The sequence below is a fragment of the Natator depressus genome, chromosome 2, assembly GCF_965152275.1.
Source record: "Natator depressus isolate rNatDep1 chromosome 2, rNatDep2.hap1, whole genome shotgun sequence".
Classification (NCBI taxonomy): Eukaryota; Metazoa; Chordata; order Testudines; family Cheloniidae; genus Natator; species Natator depressus.
The window spans coordinates 116,962,529-116,988,084 of NC_134235.1; the positions used below are offsets into that span (position 1 = coordinate 116,962,529).

General features: G+C 38.6%; 1 protein-coding gene across 1 annotated transcript in view; it reads right to left on the reverse strand.

Annotated features, from left to right (window-relative positions):
• The window catches only part of EXOC2 (exocyst complex component 2), a 187,969-nt gene that overhangs the window by 84,258 nt on the left and 78,155 nt on the right, over positions 1–25,556 (reverse strand). Inside the window, exons 12-13 of the mRNA XM_074944943.1 lie at positions 14,456–14,581; positions 8,056–8,180 (exon numbers count right to left, since the gene is read on the reverse strand). Coding sequence (XP_074801044.1) covers positions 8,056–8,180; positions 14,456–14,581 — 251 coding nt within the window. The remainder of the gene's footprint in view (positions 1–8,055; positions 8,181–14,455; positions 14,582–25,556) is intronic.

A 25,556-nucleotide genomic window follows, 5' to 3' on the forward strand; every position in this document is an offset into this window, starting at 1 on the left:
ATGGGATAAAAGAAGCTAACTCAAGTCACATCTACAAGCAAAGTCTCCACAAGTCAACAAGTATTTACTTATCGTAGCTATTAAGCTGCTAGTGTTTAAGTGTGGGGCACAATATGCCATAAGAACCTAAAATAAAAGATGGAAGTAAAATAACAGTGTAAGAAGTATAAGCTTCATTGAAGTCAAGCAATATTTTCCTATTATGATTTTGCATTAACACTGTTAAAAGAGCTCTAAAATCCATGGCTCAATCCTGCAGTAAGTCTGCAGGAAAAGAATCTTCAAGTTCCCAGTAGGTGAGAGGTGCCTGGAGGAAAATTTGGGTCTAAAATAAAGTACATTCTTTATAATGATGAATAGTGCAGAAGTACTGTGTGTTCCCCTTTTCTTTTGGTTTAGTACTTTGTTTCAGAAGACAGAGGCCATTATTCTCCACAGTGAAGAACTAAATCATCTGTAATGGACTTACTACGAAGATTTATCATCATCTTGCTGGACAATTCACATCTCTGAAAATTTAGAAGCACGAAAGCACATCTGCACTAGCAACTTCGGTTACAGTTGCGTGAAGAAAAGAATATGGCTTAAACAGTGCTCTTACCGTTAGCAGTTTTCAAATGCAAGTAATAATTATATATTTGTGTGTGAAGTGTGCCATAACACAAAGTAAGTTTAACACAAAAAGCTGTTTAAAAGATTGGATTAGAAAAGTAGGTGGAATTATATAGCTAAGAACATTTGCTAATTTAATGTATGCACTGTGACACCTACTGGACAAAAGATATATTAGCAGAATTGTAGTTTGGAAAAGATACTCTTAATACTGTCCTCAAAGCAGTATATAATCACTATATTTTTTTAAATGACTAAATAAGTTTCATGGGGTTTTGTTTTAATAATTCATCATTTGTTAGAAGTTCTTCAGATTATTTTGATGAATGCCAAATAAATTTTGTAGTTAACATAAAATTACCAACAAGAAATTTAAATAGAAAGTAGCTTTTAATCAAAAACACTTTAGAGTTTTTAAATTCTCTGTTTTCCTTTATTATTCTGAACTGTACTATCTTATATTAATTAGAACAATTCCTGCATATTACTGATGAACCTCATGTTCTTTTATGCTTTTTTCTGATTAAAAAATCAATCATATTGAATAAACTTGTCTATGCTGTAGGTACCTTTTAAAATATTACTAAAGTTTTAAAACAGTTTTGATTGCTCCCTTAAAGCCCTGATGTGAAGTTATATTAAAGAAAAAATATAAAAGATCTTAAGATATTTTTTCCCTTAGTGATTTCGTTGAATAAAAATCTTAACCCTTTCCTGCACAGACAGACCAAAACTACTTTGTGGTGAGATCAACGGTTGTATTTCACTGTTTTGACTTCACATATGCTCCTTCATATGGATCTGAGTGGTTCAAAGAGCTGCAAACTTTTTAAGCTGTTAGAAATAGCACATAAATCTTTAACTGACACTATTCTAAGACAAACAGCCTACCTTTTTGCCAAGAAAAATATATATAACTTCACAACAGAAAATAAAACCAGCTTGTTATTTATCACTGGGTTTTTCTTTTGTATTAGAGTTAATCTATTTCAGGCTTCTGGATTTCACTCAAATGGTTCTCAAATGGTTGTTTTCATGATTTTTTCTCTCTGTCTCCAAACTATGGTGAACAATATTTTGTTTCTCACATGTCAGTAAATAGCAAGGAAACGTAGTAAGGACATCTTCAATGATGCCTAAAATCCGTACTATTGGCAAAATTCTACAGCTTGTGGGGGTGTTGTGGCTGAAGCTCTGCTCAGGAATGCCTAATGAGGTTTCCGAGGCCCCCATCCATTTTCCGATAGCTAGTGGCAACAAGAGCCTGCACTGTCCACAGGATTTTGGCCATTTCCTACATATGGACATAAAAGGAGCAAAGGGATGAGGATGAGTTGCTTGTGCAGTCAGAATCTGGCCCTATGGAAGTACAGTATAGGTATCTTAGCAGTATAACATGCAAATTAACTCCCAACTTTTTTGAAATGGAAACAATGTTCTGACCAGACATTATACAAGATTGCTGCATTCTCTCTTGCACTTACTCTCATAAGCAAAAGTACTCAACTTTGTTTACAATTGTAAACATGGTGTCAGTGTCTCTTGAAATTTCTCACAGAGAGAAACTACATTAATTTACAGTTGAGGGTTTGAAGTCCAAATCCAATCTCTAATAACTGGAAATGTATTATTACCAAAACTGTAGTTATTTTCAAATTAAAAGCTTCAGGAGGATTCTCATTGCCTTCACGAGACTCATGGCACGATTCTCTATGGGAAAAACACTGGGCAGGAGTCAAACTCCTACATTTTAATACTGCCTCTACTTGTGGATCACTGTATGGCATTGACAAATGCACATTATCTCTTTCCCTCGGATTTCCACGTATGAAATGGGGAAAACAAAATGCATCCACTTCTGAGGATTTTAGGTGAGCGGCAGACCACACCAATTTGGTTGACTTAATGTACCCTCTGTACACACATGCACATCATACATCATCATTTGGAAGCTTATTAGGTCTACTTGTAAGATGAGATATGATATGGAGCCATCATGTGGTGCTATTACCATAGAAATGGAGGATAAAAATGACACCATAAATGTGTTAAAACGATCCTTTTGAAATAATTTGAAACTAAAATTCTTTAGTTTAATGACACCAAGTTTTACTCAGAGACATAAAATTGGATTTCTTTGTGACCTCAAAGCACCACCGCAACAATCTAAACCAGAGTTTCTCAAACTGGGGTCCACGGACACCTGGGGGTCCCAGAGGGTACCCCAGAGGGTCTGCAGGCCCTGCTGATCAACTCCTCCTCCTCCCTTCCAACACCTCAGGCACACTAAAAGTCCAGTTGCGCAGTGGGGCGAAGGCAGGCTTCCTACCTGCCCCAGCTCTGCGCCACTTCCAGAAGCAGCCAGTACGTTCCTGAGGCCCTGGGGGGCGGGGTTGGTTGGGGGGAGCAGGTCTCCGTGCGCTGCCCCCACCTAGAGCGCTGACTCCACAGCTCCTATTGGCCAGGAACTGTGGCTAATGGGAGCTTTGGGGGCAGTGCCTGCGGGCAGGGGCAACACACAGGGACCCCCTGCAAAGGAGCTGCAGTCAGAGAGATTTGCCGGTCGCTTTCGGGAGCCACCAGGGGTAAGCACCATCTGGACAGAGCCCTAACCTCCCGCATCCCAACCCCCTGCCCCAGCCCAGAGCCTGCACCCAAACTCCCTCCCAGAGCCCAGACCCCTCACCTCCTCCTGCACCCCAACCCCCTGCCCCAGCCTGGTGAAAGTGAGTAAGGGTGGGGAAGACTGAGCAACGGAGGGAGGGTGGATGGAATGAGTGGGGTGCATGACCTCAAAAGGGTGGGTCAGGGGCATGGCAAGGGCTGAGTGGGTGGGTTTGAGGGTCCCCAAAAATTTTAAAATCAAAACGGGGGTCCTTTGGTTGCTAAACTTTGAGAACCGCTGATCTAAACAATTTAAAACAAAATCTAGTAATACATTTGTATTAGTATAATTGAAATGTGATAATGCTGGTGACATTTCCGGGCAATTATCATCATCTTGTACATCATCATGATCTTTGTCAAGAGTGAGTGGGCTACCACTGTCTTTGTTGCTTTGGCATTTACACAGTTTTGTGCAGGCAAGAATGTTATGGCTACAGACACAGTTGATTGCTCAGCAACCCTTACTGGTACAGGCACAAATAAGCTTGTAGAAGTTCAAATGCCACTGGGCCTTTGAAGAATACAAGAAGCTCTTCATCATCTTCATTTTACCTTCCATGTTGTAATGGTGATCCATTATTTGCTTTACCTATGTGTGAAGACATTCAAACCTTTGTTTGCCAAGATGCTGTTGTGACATGCTCTTCAAAACTCTCCCCACATGGTGGGTTTCTGGCCAGTGACCAGTCCTTTCTGATAGCTAGATTGAGGTGCAAGCAAGTCAGGTCTTTGTGGGTCTTTTTTTCACTCTGGTCATACAGGACTATTATCAACTTCCTTGCTGCAGAATCTGCAGCTTGTCCACCACAATCTCCCAATTTGGAAGGCTCTGAAGCGGTACGATCACTTTGTTTTGACAACATTAAACACAGATTTTTTTTCTCCTATACCAAATAGGTATGTCACAGAGTCACATGCTGTTAAGGCATGTAGATCAGGAAGCATGTTGCAGATGTCCAGAGTGAGTGCATCACAAATTTCATGCACAGATATGAAGAGATATTTTGTTAGTTGTGCTGGTAATGATGGTTGTTTCGATCCACATGTTATCTAGGTGTTCTGTTTTTGGAAAGTAGTGAACAGCAAGGACCAAAACATCTGTATCAGGTGACCTAATTACAATAGTTCCATTGACACCAAAAGCCATACTGGCACATACATCATACAGAAGCATCCTATCAGCTTTCTCTTGAATACTGTACAGGTCTTGGGCTTCTTCAACAGCTCAACTGGTGATGGACATTGCTGCTTCACCACTGGAAAGGTGGTATTTGTGTTGGGTGTGCTCCTACACTCAGGTGCATTTTGAACCATACATTCACAGAGGAATTTTGCAATTGAGTGTTCGTTGGATGCCATGTTTTAAAACATTTTTCCCATGGAGGCACAGGGTGTCCACCAATCACCTGGTATTTCTTGAATCCAACCTTAGATCCTGTCCGGAGCTATTTTTCTGAAGTTTTCAGAGTTACTATTGCCATACCCCTCAAAGACTCCAATTAAACAATTAGCTTCAAATCCTTTTAGGACCTGCCTCAAGTACTCAGCAGCCAATTTATCAAATGTGTAGACTTTGCCTCCGGCTATCATTTGTATGACAGCCTTGGCATCTGAGAGGTACACTATAGTTTCTTTGTTGCATGCTCTTAGCTCATGGATTTTTTTCAGCTTGAGCTTTCAACAGATGCCCTAATGCAGCTTTGTCTGTTCTTCTTATTGTTCCATCACCATGAAAAAGGGACATAGGCACAGATCCTATTGGGTGACTGAGGGTATGTCTCTACTTAAAAGGCTACAGCGGCACAGTTGCAGTGTTTCAGCTGCGCTGCTGTAACACTTCAGTGTCGACACTCACCACAATGATGAGAGAAGTTGTCTAGTCACTATAGTTAATCCATCTCCCCCACAAGAAGTGGTAGCTAGGTCGATGGAAGAATTATTCTGTCAACCTAGCCATGTCTACACTGGGGACTAGGTCAGCATAGCTGTCTGTCTCAGGGGGGTGGATTTTTCAAACCCCTGAGAGACACAGCAGCGCCAATATAAGTTTTCAGTATAGACCAGCCCTAGGAACAGTCGCAATTGAAACATCATCTCTCCATCTTGCTAAGGATAGGGCTCTGTGGGAAAACAATTCTGGGACTGAGAGCTGTTATGATTGTCCCTCCTTGCCAGACTTAAATTTAGTCTTCTTGGCTATGTAAGCAAATGTTTTGATGTGAAATTTCTAGCTGGGTTGAAGAAGCTTCATGTGCCATCAGAATCAAGTGCACCTCTCACAAATCTCTCCATTTGTTCTTCACCACCACCTGCTATTTTCAGTAGAGACTCTTGTACAACTGATGCTATGTGCAATCCTGTAGATGTGTTGTTAAGTGCCTCTGGATGTGATTCAGGGTCAAATTGGTTTCTCATATTGTTGATGACATGGTTGATAAGAGCTGTAACGTGCTCTTCATCCCTCTTCAGTACAGAAGCAAGGACTTAATTGTGGACTTTGTCTTCAGTACTTCTGGTTAGGTCCCTTCCTTCTCTCATAGCTTTCGCATATTCATAATATGAAGCTCTGTACCACCATCTCTAACACCTAGTACTGACCCATGCATAAGTGTCACTGAATTAAAAAGCTAGTTTCTAGAATATTTCAAAGGTTAGTACTGCATGCATAGGCAGTACAAATTAAAACCTTCTACCAGGCAGACTAGATACTACATTGTTTTGTACAAATGCTTAAAAATGGGGGAGCATTACATTAGAAATTCACGTATAGTTATATCTACCCACTAGGCAATACAAACTATGAGAACGCAATCTACTGCTACTGGTGCATAATCTTTGGCGTGAGACTGATCTGATCAGCACATTTCAACTGAAAATATAGAAAACTATTATAATCACTTGTGAGATACTTTGACAATTAAGAATATGCAATGTGAAAACATTTCATGTTAGTACATTGCAAAATATTGATATTCGAAACTTCTCACATGCTAAACAGCTTCATCATTCCTGGAAAAAAAATGTGCCCATGCAAAACCAATACAATCATTTAATACAGTCATTTGGTAGCTTTGACCAATAAACACCACATGAAGGTGATGAAATTAATTTAAAACAGTAAAAACTGTGGTCATAGTCATGTTGCAGTGTGTCTGCAACTGTGCAAATATGACACTTTATCATTTTGGGTACCATTGTTTCACCTCACCTACAGGTTTACAGCACCACTTGACAGTTCCAAATCATACCTCATGTAAATGCACTTAAAATAAGCTTTCAAATTATATATAATTTGACCTGATCTTTTTAAGGTCAGGCTTGACAAAGCCCTGGCTGGGATGATTTAGTTGGGGATTGGTCCTGCTTTGAGCAGGGGGTTGGACTAGATGACCTCCTGAGATCCCTTCCAACCCTGATATTCTATGATTCTATGATAATGTAGGTGCGTAGGTTGCGTACATTAAACTCCAAAAATATGGCACATGACATTTTTCTAGGAATTAGACTGAAATCAACCATCATATTGGTAAGAACTTCATATACCACAGCTCAGGGTCTGATGTGAACTGATGACTTAGCAATTGAAGGTTCCCTATTCTATTACCAGCCAATGACTTTCATCATCATTGGATAATGGCATAATTATACTTCCTCTTCTAAGGATGCCCCACCCTTAGTATCCTGCTACTGGAAAAATAGAGATATGGCCAGACCATTTTCAGCCTAACGTTTTCTGCCAAATACACTGTAGTTTTATAAACTGGTGACCAGCAATTATACAAATCAAAAGATATTATATTCTCTAGTTATAATGGTTATATGACCGTATGCTGTATGCTATGGATATGTGAATAATTACTAAGTTATTAACACTATCATTTTGTATGATCACTGGTTTGAGTTAGATTCCTTTTGATGATAGAGCTTGAAAAATATTTTCTGTTGCTCTGGGCATGATACAGTAATGTTACACAATTAATGGGCCAGATTTACTTAACACAAGACTGGACGAGGGACACATACAATTGTGACACATGCCACTACACTTATTTTGCACATAGGTTGGGTACACTTGTGTGTGTGTGTGTGTGTGTGTGTGTGTGTGTGTGTGTGTGTGTGTGTACACAATTTTAGACTTCTGTCATTTTGAAACTCTGTGTTTAAATCTATCCTCATATCCAAATTCTTCAAAGTCACAAAATATGGATGCCCATTCCAGAGTCAAACACTATCATTCTGGCTTTGTCTCTCATATCTTTAAGATTCATCTAGTTTATCATTTCTTAAGATTACCAAACATCTTGTCTCCTTTCTCAGGTGTTGCTAAATGTAAGATCCAACATGGGACAGTTGGTTGATGATCTTGACAAGCAGGACTGAAATTATGTACATTTCAATGGTTAAGAGTAGGTCACTCAGAGAACTATACTACAGTCCAAAATAGTTCCTATTGTGAAGCCTTCCGTTTTTTGTTTTTTTTTTTAAATAGCATCCTTACATATATGTTGCTAGGAAATTTACTGATCAGCATTCATAACATACAAAGTGGGTCCATTGCTTCATCCCAAATCAACCACCAATCAGTAGATGTACAATTGCTTATGTCATTCTACAAATCTCTGTAATCCAAAAGCTGCAAAGACATCTTAGTCAGGCGTCTTCTCCAGCGAGGTACTATACTTCTGCAGTTTCAAACTCAAATTTAAATACAAAATAATTCCTATGAGCTTTGTCTATCTGAAGACATTTAGGTTATGTGTATGCATGAACCCATACCTCACTGAAAAGGCTTCCATTCACATAAGAAATCCAAAGCTTCCAGAAGTTGGGGAGCTGAATTACAACGAGTTTTGTCAACTTTTCTACAAATGCAACTTGTTGAGGAGCTTTACAACGCCAAGCTAAGCGGAAAAGAGAAAGAATAAATAACTTTGAATTGATAATAAAGCTATTTTTAACATGCTGCTGCAGTGTGATATAAAAAAATGGATCTATCATGCATATCTATAATTTCTCAGTTGTTAATGGCAACATTTTACGACTTGGTCCATATGGCATATAGCTTGCGTACGTGCAAGATTTATTTTCATATATTCTTTTGAGGGGGTTGGTACTATAAGTATAATATGTCTTCTATATAGAAGTGCTCGTATGGCCCCACTGAATTATATTGTACATCTTAACAATCCACTAGCATAAATCCATCTTTAAACCAGGCTAAATGATAACTGAACAGGGAGGATCAGAGACTTAGCCATTAAAAGATGGGGTGGGGGAGGGGGTGGAAGGAGGCAGTACAATTGTCTTGAAATGAAGGCAAAAGACTGGGAAATGGGAGATCTGAGTTTTATTTCCAGATCATCCACAGACTTCCAGTGTGATCTCACTCATCAACCTCGCCACAATTTCATTAGCGAAGCCTTAGTTTCATTCTCTGTAAAATGGGGATGGATGCTGACACTGTAGGTGGGAGGCTAAATTTATTAATATTTGTAAAGCAATTTGAGACTCTTGGATGACCAGTACTATTAGAAGTTCAAAAAATCATAATAAAAGTAAGTGTAGCATTTCTCACTTGGGACATGAGACCAAAAAATAAGAGAAAAATTATCTGAAGTTGCATAAACCTCTATATAAGCCTGGTACCTTACCCATCACTAGACATCAATAGAGTCACAACTCTGGGAACACAGGGGAAGAGGTGGATCTTCTCCCGTTTTCTTGTCAGGTGAGAGACGGGAAAGAGGAAATACAGGAGAGGGTGGATGAGCATGGAAAGCGGAGGTGAGATAGGAAACTTCCACCTCCAGTCATGTTTGTCTTCTCCATTTGATTATCACAGCTATGTTTTTTAGCAAACTATTCTGCATCAATAAATAAACGTGGCATGCTTTTTATGTCAGATTCCAGCAAACTATGTGGGCGCAAAGAAGCCAAAGACCTTTAAACTGATTACAAAGGGGACCTGAGATTTTCTTGTATAGTCTTAGGTCTTTCACAAATTACACAGTTAACGAGTGTGAAACTACTTTACATGATTCCATGAGAGCATGGAAGACTACTGGATAGCTTATGGTATTTGTCTTTAATCTATTACAAAAATATTGGTCATATATTGGTCATATAGCATAGAAAGTCACCAATTAGACAAACATGAGCCCATATAAAACTGGCTGATTAGCACTCTGTGTCAGAGCCCCAGCAATTACTTAAATGTTTTGGTGATGAGTCACGAAGCTTTTCAGGACACAGCTGTGCTTCCCGTGACATCCACTTCTGATGATCTAGATCAACTGCTGGCGGCGAGGTGCATTTGAGCTTTCTCTCTCTGCCCCCGCCCTCTGAAGTTCTCATTTTGCTGATAATGTACAAAAATCTTCCTTCGTAAAGAGATAACAACCTAAGTAGGAATTTAGGGGCTAGGGGCACTTGAAAAGAGATCACAGTGACCATTTAATACTGTCTGGAGCATTACTCTGGCATAAATAAATTGTAACAGAAATAAGATTTTTGAATGCTTTAGCAAACAATCTTCATGTTGCCCCAGTGCCCAGCCCTCAAACAAGGGTCCTACCATAAATGCTTGTAACTCCTTATAAATAATTAATTGTAACGTAATATAATTTACATATATATTTGAACCTTCAAAGAAATATGTTCTTCGCCAATTTCAAAAAATGACTCAATCTGAGTCTGCACTGGGCTGGTGATGGGGTGAGGCTACTTTATCTCACAACACTAGCAAATTCTGGCCACAGAACCCCTGGATAATCAAGTCAGTATCCTCCAGTGGTGGACAGACAGATAGGAAACTCCTATTCCTGTTGCCAGAATAAGGAGGAAACTGGGCTCTATGTTGATCTCCCTGGCTATGGTAGCACACATGCTGCTCTAATCTATGCCTAGCTGCCTAATGGGCCAAAGGCCTGTTCCAGCAATGGATGATAGCTAGAACACAGAGATGTCCTGGTTGTCCCATTTTTTTTCAGGAACTGAGTCGTGTAGACCTAATCACCCTGCAATTTCCTTTAAACAACAGGTATTGTCAAGTAACTGGTTAAGACAGGTGATCTATATTAGTGTGACACGTGAGAATTTAACTGAAGAACATGGCTTATGTTTGAAATGTACAACACTGTGGGTGAGCGTAAAGGCCCAGCTCTGCTGCCAAGAGACAAAAGATGCAACATTTCAGATGGGGATTTCTGGGGTGGGAAGTTGGAAGGCTCAAGAATCTACTTTATAATAGAAACAACCTTAAGTAGTCATTACTGTGGCTGCACAATATGCTATACTTTAAAACTAGTCACACTCTTCTCAAACTATACATTTAGTATTATTCTGACTATTACTTCTACAAATCTCTCTTTAGTGCCTAAAACACTGATTCTGTCCAAGATCAGTGCATGGTGTCCTTTATGTATGCTGTAGGACCTAGATATTGTGGAGTTAAAGGTGTAACTGCAGCCATAGTTCAAAATTCCCTGCAAATCTATCTAATCAAGCCAGAGTCAATGTAATTTGAATTAGCTAGTTTGTATTCAACTTTCTTTGAATTTTTTCCAGAATTCACTGCAGCCATAATGGTGCATCATGCTCGCGAATAACATGGATCAATGAATCCTCTGAGCAACATCATCAAGTTTTGGCCTAAATATGCTCTTTAATATCAAACTTTCTGTGATGTAAATGTAGATAAACTACATGTAACCAAGGATAATAAGCAAAGAAAAGTATAATAGTCACTAGTACCTCCATTTCAGGATCTCAAAGTGCAAAAAAAAAAATAAAAAAAAATTAAAAGCCTTTTCTCTAAGAACATCAGGTAGCACAGGCAAACAAAACTAAAAGGAATGGGTAAGACTATTTTAGAATTCTTATGGAAGAAGTTTTGTCAGTTTCATAGTATGGCTGGAAAATGTTTTAGTTCATATTAGTAACAAAGTTAAAAAGAAGTTTAGGCTTTTATATGAGACTAACAAGGGGCTTGATGGGACCAGCCCACCATACAGACTGTCCTTTGCAAAATATGTAAGCAACGATAGCATCTTCACTTTTATCCTGCAGAATTTATTACTATTTTTATAGTAACCAAGAGGGTGCTAGCCATTTTACAAAAAAAAAAAAAAAAGCCAATGCATTGCCTTATCCCACATTGCTTGAAAGCTAATTTTAATCATGGAGATGGAGTGAGGAAGGACAACGGTGACAGCAATAAAGTCTTGTGGTTACTTCGTTTTAGCATGCGGATATTTTGGTGGTTCTGTTTAATTTATATTTTTCCTGTGAATATTCAGCATAAAAAGAATATGAAACAATGTTATAAACTTGCAGTTAAAGAATAAAGATAAACTACAATGGTAAAAAATAGGGCTGTCAAGCGATTAAAAAAAATTAATTGCAATTAATCACACTGTTAAACAACAACAGAATACCATTTATTTAAATATTTTTGGATGTTTTCTATATTTTCAAATATACTGATTTCAGTTACAACACAGAATACAAAGTGTACTGTGCTCACTAAATATTTATTTTTGATTACAAAGATCTGCACTGTAAAAAACCCAAAAGAAATAGTATTTTTCAATTTACCTAATACGAGTACTGTAGTACAATCTCTTTATCATGAAAGTTGAACTTATACATTTAGAATTATGTACAAGAAAACTTGCATTCAAAAATAAAACAATGTAAAATTTTAGAGCCTGCAAGTCCCCTCAGTCATACTTCTTGTTCAGCCAATCACTCAGACAAACAAGTTTGTTTACATTTGCAGGAAATAATGCTGCCCACTTCTTGTTTACAATGTCACCTGAAAGTAAGAACAGGTGTTCTCATGGCACTGTTGGAGCCGGTGTCACAAGGTATTTACGTGCCAGATGCACTAAAGATTCACATGTCCCTTCATGCTTCAACCAACGTTCCAGAAGACATGCGTCCATGTTGATGACGGGTTCTGCTCAGTGACAATCCAAAGCAGCGCGGACCGACGCATGTTCATTTTCATTATCTGAGTCAGATGCCACCAGCAGAAGGTTGATTTTCTTTTTTGGTGGTTTGGCTTCTGTAGTTTCCATATCAGAATCTTGCTCTTTTAAGACTTCTGAAAGCAAGCTCCATACCTCGTCCCTCTCAGATTTTGGAAGGCACTTCAGATTCTTAAACCTTGGGTTGAGAGCTCTAGCTATCTTTAGAAATCTCACATTGGTACCTTCTTTGTGTTTTGTGAAATCTGCAGTGAAAGTGTTCTTATAATGAACAACATGTGCTGGGTCATCATCCGAGACTGCTATAACATGTAATATGTGGCAGAATGCGTGTAAAACAGAGCAAGGGAAATACAATTCTCCCCCAAGTTGTTAAGTCAGATATTTAATTAATGCTTATTTTTTTTAATGTGTGTCATCAGCATAGAAGCACGTCCTCTGGAATGGTGGCCGAAGCATGAAGGGGCATATGAATGTTTAGCATATCTGGCACGCAAATACCTTGCAATGCCGGCTACAAAAATGCCACGCAAATGCCTGTTCTCACTTTCTGGTGATGTTGTTAACAAGAAGAGGGCAGCATTATCTTCCTTAAATGTAAACAAACTTGTTTTTCTTAGTGACTGGCTGAACAAGAAGTAGGACTGAGTGGACTCCTAGGCTCTGAAGTTTTACATTGTTTTGTTTTTAAGTGCAGTCATGTAACAAAAAAAAATCGACATTTGTAAGTTTCACAACAAAAAGATTGCACTACAGTACTTATATGAGGTGAATTGAAAAATACTGTTTCTTTTGTTTATCATTTTTACAGTTTAAATATTTGTAAGCAAAAATAATATTCACTTTGATTTCAGTTACAACACAGAATACAATATATATGAAAATGTAGAATACCATCCAAAATATTTAATACATTTCAATTGGTATTCTATTATTTAACAGTGAAATTAAAACTGATTAATTGCGTTTAAATTTTTTTAACCGTGATTAATTTTTTTAAGTTAATCACGTGAGTTAACTGCGATTAATTGACAGCCCTAGTAAAAAATGATTCTCCCTTTACTGCTCTTTATGATGTATAAAAGATAGATTCAAAGTTTGTTACCTACCTGGCTTGTTTTTAACTCAGAAATAGAAAGACTTTATTTCTCTGCTTTTGTTGGATATTTAAGCAAGAAACTAACACCACAACAGAATGAAACCTGAGCTGTAACTTCCTCAGCTTCTAAGGAAAGGCTGTGGATGTTGAATTTTTATATCAACTGTTCATCAGAATATGCCCTTACACAAAAACCAAAATAACCCCCCAACCCTACCACAAAGTTTTTAAAAGGCTGACTAAAAGTTCTCTTCCCTGTAAGGAAGGCCTGGGAAAGATACAAATTCAAGTTTCTGCCACCTGTGATCTCACTACCCGGGGCTCAATGGGACGTAGACTCCTACATCATGGGAACTTAAAAAAAAATTGGTTTTCATGCTGCCCATCCAGTTCCTGGAAGATAACAGGCAGCTTGGCTATGGACAGCCAGGTAAAACCAAGGCATGCAATCTTATTTTCCCTGGTGGGTTTACAGGATCACAGAACCAGGCCTGGAGGTGTTAAGTAACAGGGGAACATTTAAATGCAGCTGGGGTTCATATTACAGAGACCAACAGACTGATATAATAAAAATAGGAAAGTAGTCCCTAATGTGTGGGGAAAAGACTGAACTCAACATGGAAAGAGACTTTGTTGTCTTGATTGTAACTTGGAAAAGGAGACTTGGATTTGGACCTAGTTTTTATGTCAGCAAGGGGAGGATGATTTGGTATGATGTTTTTTGCTTCAGAAGGAGGGGGATTTTTATTTAGGATCTTATCTATAAGGGGAGGATAACTGTCCAGTTGTGTGGGCTCTTCCTTGACTGATCCCATCTTGTAATAAGCACACACCCTCTTCGCTTTGCAATTTACCTTTAAGAAACTTCTGTCTTTATAGAGTAGTAAGGCAGAATATGAAAATAACTTTCATACATATATATTATTCTGTTATGGACTGGTGGCTCATTTTCTGTCAACATACTAAAACAATGAATATGATTACCCTCTGTCATATTTAAATATTTGGGGAACACATAGTAAAATATACCAGGCCTAGGGATTTGTCAGAAGTAGATTTTTATTTTATAAATGAAACTGATGCTTACTGTCATCACGACCTGACTGAAAGCTGCTGCCCCTTTTCAGCGAAGCAGTCTGACTGAGATGACCGAGTGGAGATGGACGCACATCACTATCCAGGTCTAGCATGGGGCTATGTAGCAATGAATTGCCTGAAAAACAGTGACACAGTTATTAATATATTTATTTTCTTAGGAAACCCCAATTTCATTTGCAGAAGGACTGTGCTGGGTTCAAAATTATGTAATAAAAATATGTCTTCAACCTAAGAAAGAAATGATTGTTCACTCTGTGCAGTAAGTACAGTTCTTCGAGATGTGCGGCCCTATGGGTGTCCTGTAGGTGTGCTTGGACTCCTTGGGCATCTGATCAGAGATTTCTCATAGCAGTGTTCATGCGGCCTGCATGTGTGCTCGTCAGCCCTGTGCCGTTGTTATATAGCACTGTATGAGTGAACCGCCCTCAGTTCCTTCTCTACCATGAAGCCATATAGTAGAGAACTCCAAAGCAGAGGGGAAGTATGGCGGATAGTGGAGCACCCATATGGACACATATCTCTAAGAACTACAGTTACTGCACAGGGTGAGCAACCATTTCTTCTTCTTCAAGTAGTGTCCCTATGAGTGCTTCACTCTAGGTGACTACCATGCAGTTCCACTTTAAGGAGGAGGGGGGCTTTGTAGTCGAGTCTAGTATGAAACAGTCCAACTGAGCCAAACATAGTATTGGAAGCAGAGTTGTGAGTTATTGCATAGTGTTCAGCATCATATATATAGCAGCGGATTGACGTATTTCAGTAATAATAGGCATGTTTTTGAGACATGCCATACAGATGGAAATGGACCGTGTAGAGAGTTAATATGTCCGAAGGTGCTTGAATATTATGAGATTCATTGCAAGGATTAATGCAGTCAGTTATCTACAAGGAAAATCTTTGATTAGAAATTACAGACCCTTTTGATCTATCTGCAAGTGAGACAAAAAATTTTGGGGTCTTTATGAAGGTTTAGTCCAGCTAGAAGGCCTGGGATCTTCTGATGTCAAGGACGTGCAACAGTGGCTCTTGTTTATCTAGGTGAGGTTTACTGTGGAACACTGGCAGGTGAATGGGTTGGTTAATATGGAACTCAGAGGAGATTTTAGGTAAAAATTTGGGGTGTGATCACAACATGACTTTGTCCTTAAAAATACTGTGAAAGGGAGGCATGACATATGGGCCCTTATTTCCCCAACCCATCACGCTGACACGATGGCTATTGGGAATGTCATTTTCATTGATAAATGGAGAAGTGAGCAGGTAACCATCAGTTCAAACCGTGGTCACATAAGGCATTTAAGAAACGGACTCAAACCCTAAACCGAAGTAGGATGCTTGACTGGGGGAAAAAGATTTACGATCACCCTGAGGAACCTCACTCTCACTGGGTGGGCAAAAGTGGAATAACTCTCTATTGGAGAATGGAAAGCCATGACTGCTGCCAGGTGGACTCTAACAAAGATCATTGATAGCCCCAAACTTTTTAGTGTTAGGATATAGTCCAGTACATTTGGTAGCAATGAGGTCATAAGTGAAATATGTTTGAGGTCATACCAACAGACAAATCTGGTCCATTTTTGAGAGTATATGTAGTGAGTAACTGTCTTCTGCTGTGTAATAGTACTCTCTTTAACTCTTCTGAGCAGGTCATTTCTAATCCCATGAACCATCGACCAATCATGCTTTGAGACTGGGGTGAAGGATCTTCCTGCTTTCCTGGGAGAGGAGATGAGGAAAGGCTCTCCCAGAGAGTGACTGGTGAGCAAATGGCCAGCTGTATCAGGTAAGGAAGCCATGTTTGTATGGGCCAGGTTGGAACTATTAGGATGACTCTGGCTTTGTCCTTTTTTATTTTGGGTAGAACTTTGGCTATTAGAGGAGTTGGTGCAAAAGTGTACAGTAGATCCAGTGAACAGTGAAGGTGAAAAGCATCCCCTAGGGATTGGGGACCCAGCCCACCTCTGGAGCAAAACTTGGCAAATCTCTTGTTAATCGCTGTGATGAATAAGTCTATTGGGGGAGGCATTGCTGGAATATGTGGAGAAACATGCTGGAATCTATTTCCCACTTGTGGTCTTGGAAGAAGTACCTGCTGGGTGTATACATGGTCACACTCTGAACCCCTGGAAGATAGGCAGCTGTGATGACGATCTGATTGCATATGCAGGTGGATATGCACAAATTCCAAACTTCAAGAGCCTGGGCGCAGTGGGGAGAGGGACTCTTGCTCCTCCTTGCTGGTTGATACAAAACATGTGTGACATATTGTCTGTCAAGATCTTTACGTACTTGCCCCGATTACTGGTAGAAACTGGAGACAGGCGTATTTGATCACTCTGAGTTCCAGCAGATTGATGTGTAGAGTGGTTTCTTACAATGTTCACTTGCCCTGGGCTGTGAATGTCCAGATGTGCTCCGCACCCTAGCAAGGACATATCCATCATTAATATGAACTTTGGGGACTTCTGTTCAAACATTGTGATGGTCTTTCCACCAATTGAGGGATTCCTTTATGCAGGTGGGCATGGAAAGTAGAATATTTAAACTGTGTCTGATGAATAAACAGTCCTGAGACACCCTTGAAGGTAGTCTTGTGTGGTCTACAACGAAGGTACCAGCTGCCACATGCCCCAACAACTGAAGACCATTCTTGACTGGGGTTTGAAGGCTGAGCTGGATTGTATTGGTTATGTTGGAAAGAGCCACAAACCTGTGAGATGGGAAGGTAGGCTCTTGCCATTGCTGAATTGAGATGAGCTCCTATGAATTCTAAGTTTTGCATAGGGGTTTCAGGGGATTTTTGAATGTTCAATTGTAGGCCCAATTTGAGGAAGAGTTTTATGGCTTTGGAAGTTGCGTGTGAAGTTAGTTCCAGGGAGCAACACTGCAGTAGCAAATAATCTAGGGAAAGGAACACTAAAATACTTTGCCTGTGGAGCTGCACCGCTACTATTGACATGATCTTTGAAAAAACCCTTCAATTCCTTCACCATTACAGAATCCAGGTGTTATGACTGTAGCAGTAGGAAAGATGGGCAGGCCATGGAATATATCTGGACAACACATCTCGAGGAACCACAGTCACTGTAAGATAAGGAACTGTTGTTTCTTCTTTAAGTGCTTATCCATACTTATTCCACTGTGACTAATTTAACAGAAGTGGGTGCTACCAAATTATAGCAGACTGCCAGGTCTACTATAGTTAAGGTTAAGACTAACTTTCTGTTTCAAGCTCGAATCAGCAAAGGGCTCTAAAATCCTCATGGTTACTCAGACTGCCCTTAAATCTGGTTTGCCTCATGGGGGCATATGAAGACCTAAATAGATAATCCTCTGAGAACTGGAAGGAATGCTGTTCAAGCCTGATTAACTGCTCTTGGTTTCAGAACATTTATATGAAGATGAGCTTCCGGATGAGATGAGAGGACTTGAGTCTGTGAGTTGTCTAGCTCCCCATCCTGTATTGGAGGCCTTTATTTCTAGAGTCTTAGATGGTAACAGTGCAGAGAAGCATACTCCCTTGCAAAGCTTTTCAGAATCCTTCCATCAGTTTAAGGACAATAGGACTTCTAGGGTGACCTGCAACTTCTTCTCTAGGTGATATGTGATGAGCGGATATACTGACTTCAAATATTCTTTCATGTAACAAAGTCTGGCATGCTGAGTTATGTAAGTGCAGGAGATCATGTGCCCTGGAAGCCTGAAGCAAGTTCTCACAGATGTTGAAGGATGTACCTGCAGTTGACTCTCTACTATGCTGCAGAATCTTCTTTGAGGTAAGTAAGCTTTTGCCGTGGCTGCGTCCAAGACTACACCCCTACAAACTGTATTCTTTGGGCTGGTCTACACTATGCGGGGAGATCAATCTAAGTTAGGCAACTGCAGCTACGTGAATAACGTAGCTGAAGTCAACGTACTTAGATCTACTTACCGTGGTGTCTTCACTGCAGTGTTGACGGGAGACGCTCTCCCATCAAGTCCCCTCGTGCTTCTTGTTGAGGTGTTGTACCAGAGTTGACGCTAGAGTGATCGGCATTTGATCTATTGTGTCTATACTAGAGACGATAAATCAACCCCCGCTGGATCGATTGCTGTCTGTCGATCCAGCCAGTAGTGTAGACATGCCCTTTGAGTGGGAACTAAGAGCAATTTCTCCTTATTGGCTCTAAGTCCTAGAGAGACAAAGAGACAGAGAATCTGCTCAACGGAATCAGCAGCTTGATGAGATTTCCCTTGAGTAAGCCAGTCATCCACAAATGGCTAAACTATGACTCCCTACGTTCTCAGGTAAAATGCCACTATAGCTAGACATTTGGTGAATACCCCGAGTGCCATTGATAGTCCAATTGGCAGAACCCTGAATTGGTAATTGTAGTTGCCCACTTGAAATTTTAGATCTCTTCGGTGGGCGGGATGGCTGGCTATATATAAATAAGCATCCTGAAGGTTGAGAGCTGCATACCAGTCCTGTGGATTTAGGGAGGGAATCACAGAAGCTATAATTATCATCCTTATCCTGAATTTGCTGATGAAATTGCTCTGATGTCTTCAAATACAGAACTGGGCGCCATTTTCCATTTTTATTTGGTATCAGAAAATAGTGAGAATGTAACCCCTTCCCTGTAAATTATGGTGAAACTTGTTCTACTGGTCCAAGAGATAGACGTCACAAGGGGTCTCTGACAAAGGATGAGGAAAGTGTGGAACTGAGGAAAGTGTGGAACTGAATGGAATATCCCACTTCTACTACCTCCGTAGCCCAACAGTCTATCATTATGGTACTCTAAACCCCATGAAAATGAAAGAGATGCTCTCCAAATGGGGCTGAAATAATAAGATACTCTATTAGAAGTCATTCACAGTTCCCAACTGAGGAGTAAAATTTGCTGCCTTGAGAATGCTGTCAGGTGTGAAGATTATGCATGGCAAGTCAATGTTTTCCTCGTCGATGCTTTCTTGGAGGTACAGAATGTCTGTGTTTAGGGCAATAAGACTTCCTAGGGTAAGACTGAGGCCTAGCTAGTTTCCTTGTCAAAACAGGTGTACACACCCCTGAAAATCTCGGGGTTGCTCAAAAGTCATTTTAGGAAAGTAAGGCCTCATCTATTTTCTAAGTGAATACGTCACATTTATCAAAAGGCAGGTCACATCCCTCAAAATGCAGACCCTCTATGGTAACTTGTAAGTCCTAAGATATGCTGGACACATGTAGCCAGTAAGACATTCTCATGGCAACAAAATTTGTCATGGACCTGGAGACGGTACCAGATACATCAAGAGTTGCCTGTTTAGAAGTATGTGCTACAAATTGCTTCTCTGAAATCAAACACTTTCTTTCCCTGCTGTGAGATTTGATCAGAAAATTTAGAGATGTTATCATAATTTAATTAATCTTGTTTCTCCAGCATGGGTTGGTAATTGGCTATTCTCATGTGCGACCTGGCAGATCAGTAATTCTTGATCCAAATATGTCTGATACAAGGGCAAACATTTTTAAAATAGGCATGTACAATGTAAATGCGAACAGTTAATTGTGCATGTAAAATATGCAATTGCACAGACAATAAAGATCTGTGCCTGGATATGAAATTTTTGCATTCACAACTTATATGCCTATTATTTTTTTAAAAGGTATACCCAAATATTCTAATTTTAGAAAAACTTGACATCTGTAACAACATTTTAGTAACATTTTTGGAATTAAATAATCTGAATGGGGTGAATTTACTCTCTCACACAGAATGAAAACCCAAACAATATAAAGGGGCAAGTACAAATTATGTAATACAGTTTTCCCCCAAGGCCAAAGGAGGTAGGCTATAACACAGAAGGCGTGAAATTCTAAAAGCTTAACATAATTCTTTGGTATCGGCATAAGCTTTTCCATTGACATTACTTCTAGGATTCAAACAAATAAAAAATTTATGAAATGTCAAGAAAAAGAAGGTAAGACAATTCAAAGTAATTTAGTTGGCATAAATATTTCCAGTTAAACTTGCTTTTTAATATATTTTTTAAATTAACACTGTTTTCTCTAACACAGAAACCACTTTTTCATTATACAGGAGAAAGTGAAAATTCCATGCTTTAACATATTGAAATAGATTTCCTGCCCTCACCATCCACACACCTTGTAAATGTGAGGAATTTCTTGTAAATAGGTAATCTCTAAAAATGACAATGCTTATTCAATTGGCATAATTAGTTAAGAAAAACAGACCATTTGCAAAATGATCTTTAGGCAAGTTCACTTAAAATAGCGTGCCTGATATTACACAGATATGGTTGAAAGTTGTAAAATTCTATTGCCACTGATACACTACAAAAACCCAAATGATTTATTTGTTCACCAATAGAAGATAGTGTAAAGAATACTCTCTTGTTCCTATAGAAACCACATCATCAGGTTGCAGTGGTACCAGGAAAAGTAAGTTTAACACGAACTAATTTCTTAAATTGGTTGTCTGACATTATAAGCAAGTATAACAGAGCAGCAGGGAACAACAGCAACATATATACCTCCAGGACTAATAAACATCTGGAGCACATTAGCAAAGCCGATCTTGCTCTGAACTGACCAGAAGATAGCGCTTGAAGACTGCATACTCAACATAAATCTTGAAAAGTGGAAGTTAACTTACAAACAAGTTTTCTTCCATATTCAATTCCTCTCTAGGAGCACAAGTACTAGGTTAGCCATGGAATATAACACAATGAATTATTTTAAGAGCAAAGTATGGAATGGAGATATTAATGTTCAGTAACTATTTAAAACCCCAAAAGAAATTACTGTGATTACAAGTTTACTTTTTTCACACACATTCTACAATTTTTAACCTGAGAATCTTAGTATCTTATATTTGAATTTCAAGAAATTAAGGGATTCACATTGCAGGAACAGGTTTTAGCTAGTGTATATGCAGCATAAATACACATTCTTGACATACAATTTTTTTTAATGTATCATATCTTTGATGGCACAGAAATATTTTGTTCCAAAACACAGTATCTGTGTAGAGCATATTTGTCAGTGACTACAGTGCCAAAGTGTATATTTAACTACAGGAACCCAGAAAAATAAAGTTTTAAATTAAAATTTACTACATTCTCCCCACCTACCCATCCACGCTAACAGACTGCAAATGTAATTAAAGCCTTTTTATAGCTACAAACTGTAACACCATGAAAAGATAAAATAAAGCAGAATTTGTAACTGAAGATTTTTATATTCATTACTCCAGGATTTTTAAAGTCACTTTTTAATATTTTCCTATGCTATTTGAATATAAAATATACTATAATATGTATTTTACATCACCTATATTTACAGTGATAAAGTGGCATAACATATTAATATTAGAATGGTTACATTTGAGATTTACCCACACTCTTTGTCTGTGCTCAGAACCTCTCAAAATCAGGCCCTTGCATATAAAGCAAGTGTATGTCTTGTGAGGACATCTATTACACTTAGACATACACTTACTATATAGTAAGCAATTATGAATATATTCTTCTGTGCATGCTCCTATAACTGGGAGAAGAATTTTCTCTCTCTATATTAACATATATGTATATGCTATATAAACACATTTACATACAGTACGCAATATGGATTATGCATATATACTGTATATCCAGCATGTTACTATCTGTAAATTCATTGAAGCTTTACAGGCAATATACTTAAAAAGTAGTTTTGCTGTAGTCTACAAACTGGTCAACAATTTAAACCCTGTAAACAATGACTTAATTTCTGTATTTTAAAACTTATTTGTGAAACTATTCTGCAGCATACATCTGTTCCGTAAAATTCTCTGTACCTTGACTTTATTTGTTCTTTTTCCTCTATAAACAATGAGATTTTGTCTCTGAGCCACCTTTAAATGGGGCCTCATTTCTGAATCAAACTGTACCAGGCATGTCATTCAAGTAAAATTCAACTAAAATTCTTTAAAAGGATTTCAGAAGAGGTATTGATTAAAGTTTGGCTCTATTGAGGATGATTTCTCCTTGGATTGAAAAAGCAACTTCTAATGAGACATGTTACAGCTCAGTTTTAGTAATTTTTCAGTCTGAAGAATTACAATTTTCCTTTACAGGTTTCAGAGTAGCAGCCGTGTTAGTCTGTATTCGCAAAAAGAAATGGAGTACTTGTGGCACCTTAGAGACGAACAAATTTATTAGAGCATAAGCTTTCGTGAGCTACAGCTCACTTCATCGGATCCACTGTATGCATCCGATGAAGTGAGCTGTAGCTCACAAAAGCTTATGCTCTAATAAATGTGTTAGTCTCTAAGGTGCCACAAGTCCTCCTTTTAATTTTCCTTTATAAGCCAAAATGCCAGACTATACTTAAACAACAGACTATTGTATATATGGTATGAATATGTGTAAAATTTAAGAGGGCTCTGCACATGTGTAACTAGGTGAATATAGTTACTGTATTTTCTCATCCTTTATGTCTCTTATAGCGAGCTTTCTCACAGGCCACAACAGTGCGAGGGTATACTGATCTATAGCCTCCGGACTCTCTGAAGGGCGGCAGACTTCCTTACCACCCTTAAACACCTTTGAACATTTTTTCCTGTGCACAGCGGGCCCTTGTCCTGTGCTACAGCCCGACCACCCACTGTTGCTTGTTGACCAAACATGCAGTGCCTGGAGCCTGCACTGACACAACCAGGATAGGATTCCTTTCAAGCACACCGCATAGAAGAATTTCAATTTGCTGAGGCAAGAAATTAAGGGAGTAGTACAAATTCCCTTCAAATTAACCTGTATCAAGAGATAAGTTACTCTGTTTTGTTTGCTCTCAATACTCTCTCATATATATTTAGAACTATGACAGATTTCAGATGGTCAGTAAGTAAAAATACAAAACATTCCATTCAAACAAAACAGGAAAAACTAGCATTTAGTAGATTGGGGTTCTCATATATCACAACTACTGATATTTCTGGAATATGTTTAAAAATAAATGGTGCAAAAAGGTTTTATATTTAAAATAGCAATTTGTATACAGAAAGAAAACAGATTTGGCACAACAAATAAGAACGTCACAAATATTTTTCATTTTCAAAACTCAGTACCTAGAGTTAGGCACCTACATAAAAGTGACTTTGTTTTTACTGGTCTATTTTAGTGGAGTTGAAGTTTTTGGCATCCTTGACAGTCAGCCCACTTTTATTTAGTCACCTAAATAAGGATTTAGGAGACTAATTTTGGCACTGGGGGAAATTCTAGAAACTGAAGCCAATGGGACTTTTACTATTGATTTCAATGTGGCCAGCACTTCACCCCAGTTTGTACATGTTCGCCTTAATCTAATTGTTTCTTTTTATTGTCAGACCATTACTGCCTGCAACATAGGTTTAAACAATTTAAACTGATATATAATGGAATTCTCCTCCCTCCCCTTGCAAGATTCCGCAGTAAGTGTGAACAGCGGACTAACATTTAATAATAAAAAAACCCAAAAACAAATCAAACAAAAACAACAGCCCAATGTCAAACTCTGTAATATTTTAATTTCTTAATTAATAACTCATTAAGAGTTTTGCTGGACATTCATTGTCAAGAGAGTATTTCTACAACGGACAGGGGATATGGTTTACACATGAAATGGCTCCCAGCTGCAAGAAGTCTTCTTCCAGATGTACAGTAAGTGAAGGCAATAGAAGAGAACCAGCTGCTAGGATAACAAATTGAAAAGGCCCTTTTGACACAAGCCTTGCTGGCCTGTCTGCTCTAACAAAGATAGATCATTCATCGCAAGGTGAAGAGAATTCTAGTATGGTACAGAAGAAAGAGCAAAGTGGTCTATGCATCTGCCTCCTTCCTTCACACTATGTACAGCTGCTATTATTCTGGCATCAAAAGAAAACATATATCCTTAAGACAGCACCCACAGTTGAGCACCATATTGAAAGTGCTGCCAAAATGATACAAATTTTAGCATTAAAAAATGGCTAAAAGTGATACATTATTCTGTTTTAAGATAGATAATGTGTTTACTTTGTTAAAAAAACCAACACACAATGTATACAGGATCTATATAGCAACCACACCTCCCACACTGCAGCAGGCAGTTCACGCTATAATTGTCTTAGCGTTTTCATAAGACTCTATTTTAGGGGTTTGAAAAATGATTATATTTTTGCTCCAATACTGAACAACATCTTATGTGAAGATATTTTGATAAATGAAGATATTAGCTACAGTGATTTAAGATAACATTAGGTTCCTTCCTTGTTTTAGCTCACAGGATCACAAGACCCACATAACCAATAGGAAAGATCCAGCAATAACTATCAGACACGTAGAAAATATTCTTAATCTCTAGGGTTTCTTTCCCTCATATTCACTTTAGAAATCCCAGTACTCACTGTATTTTGGCACTGCTCCTGGTGCCCCTAGGCAAATTGTAAACTAAAGCTTATTTATTTGCCTGCCACTTTACTTCATTATAATATCCCTTATGTTTTCTGTACTACAGTGAGTCTGACTACGAGAAGCCTAAAATAGTAGTGAAAAACCAAAAAAAAGTGCCAAATGGTAAAGGAGTGGCCAAATGCATTTAAATAAATATTGTTTTAGCTGCAGGGGATAACTAAGGTGTCTAAGCACCAGGTTTGAAAATACCTAGACTCCTCCAAATCACAGTAGGATCAAAGCAGACTATCCATCCCAAAGTGAAAAATCAAGTACTATACAGTTTACTGTGCAGGTGCCGTTCAGAAGATATGCAAGTCCTGTCTGCTTTGAGCAGACATTAAGATCTCACAGTGCTTTTCACAAGGCAGGTTTTAAATTCAAATAGCAATTAAAAGCCTCCTATAATTCTATTTCTCTCTATTTTGGAGAATCTTCCTTGGGTAAGATGAGCCTATAAACTAATTGAAGGGAGGGACTTTAGCTCTACCTAAAATCGGTCTTTCGACAAATCACTGGCCTGATGCAGTGCTACAAGTATTTATTTAGATTTATAAAAAGGGTCCATCCAATGCTCTGGGCAATTGTTCTGTAAATGTAAAATAAAAAATACAAATATAAAGGACTGCTCATCCCACCTTCAGAGAGAGAACTTT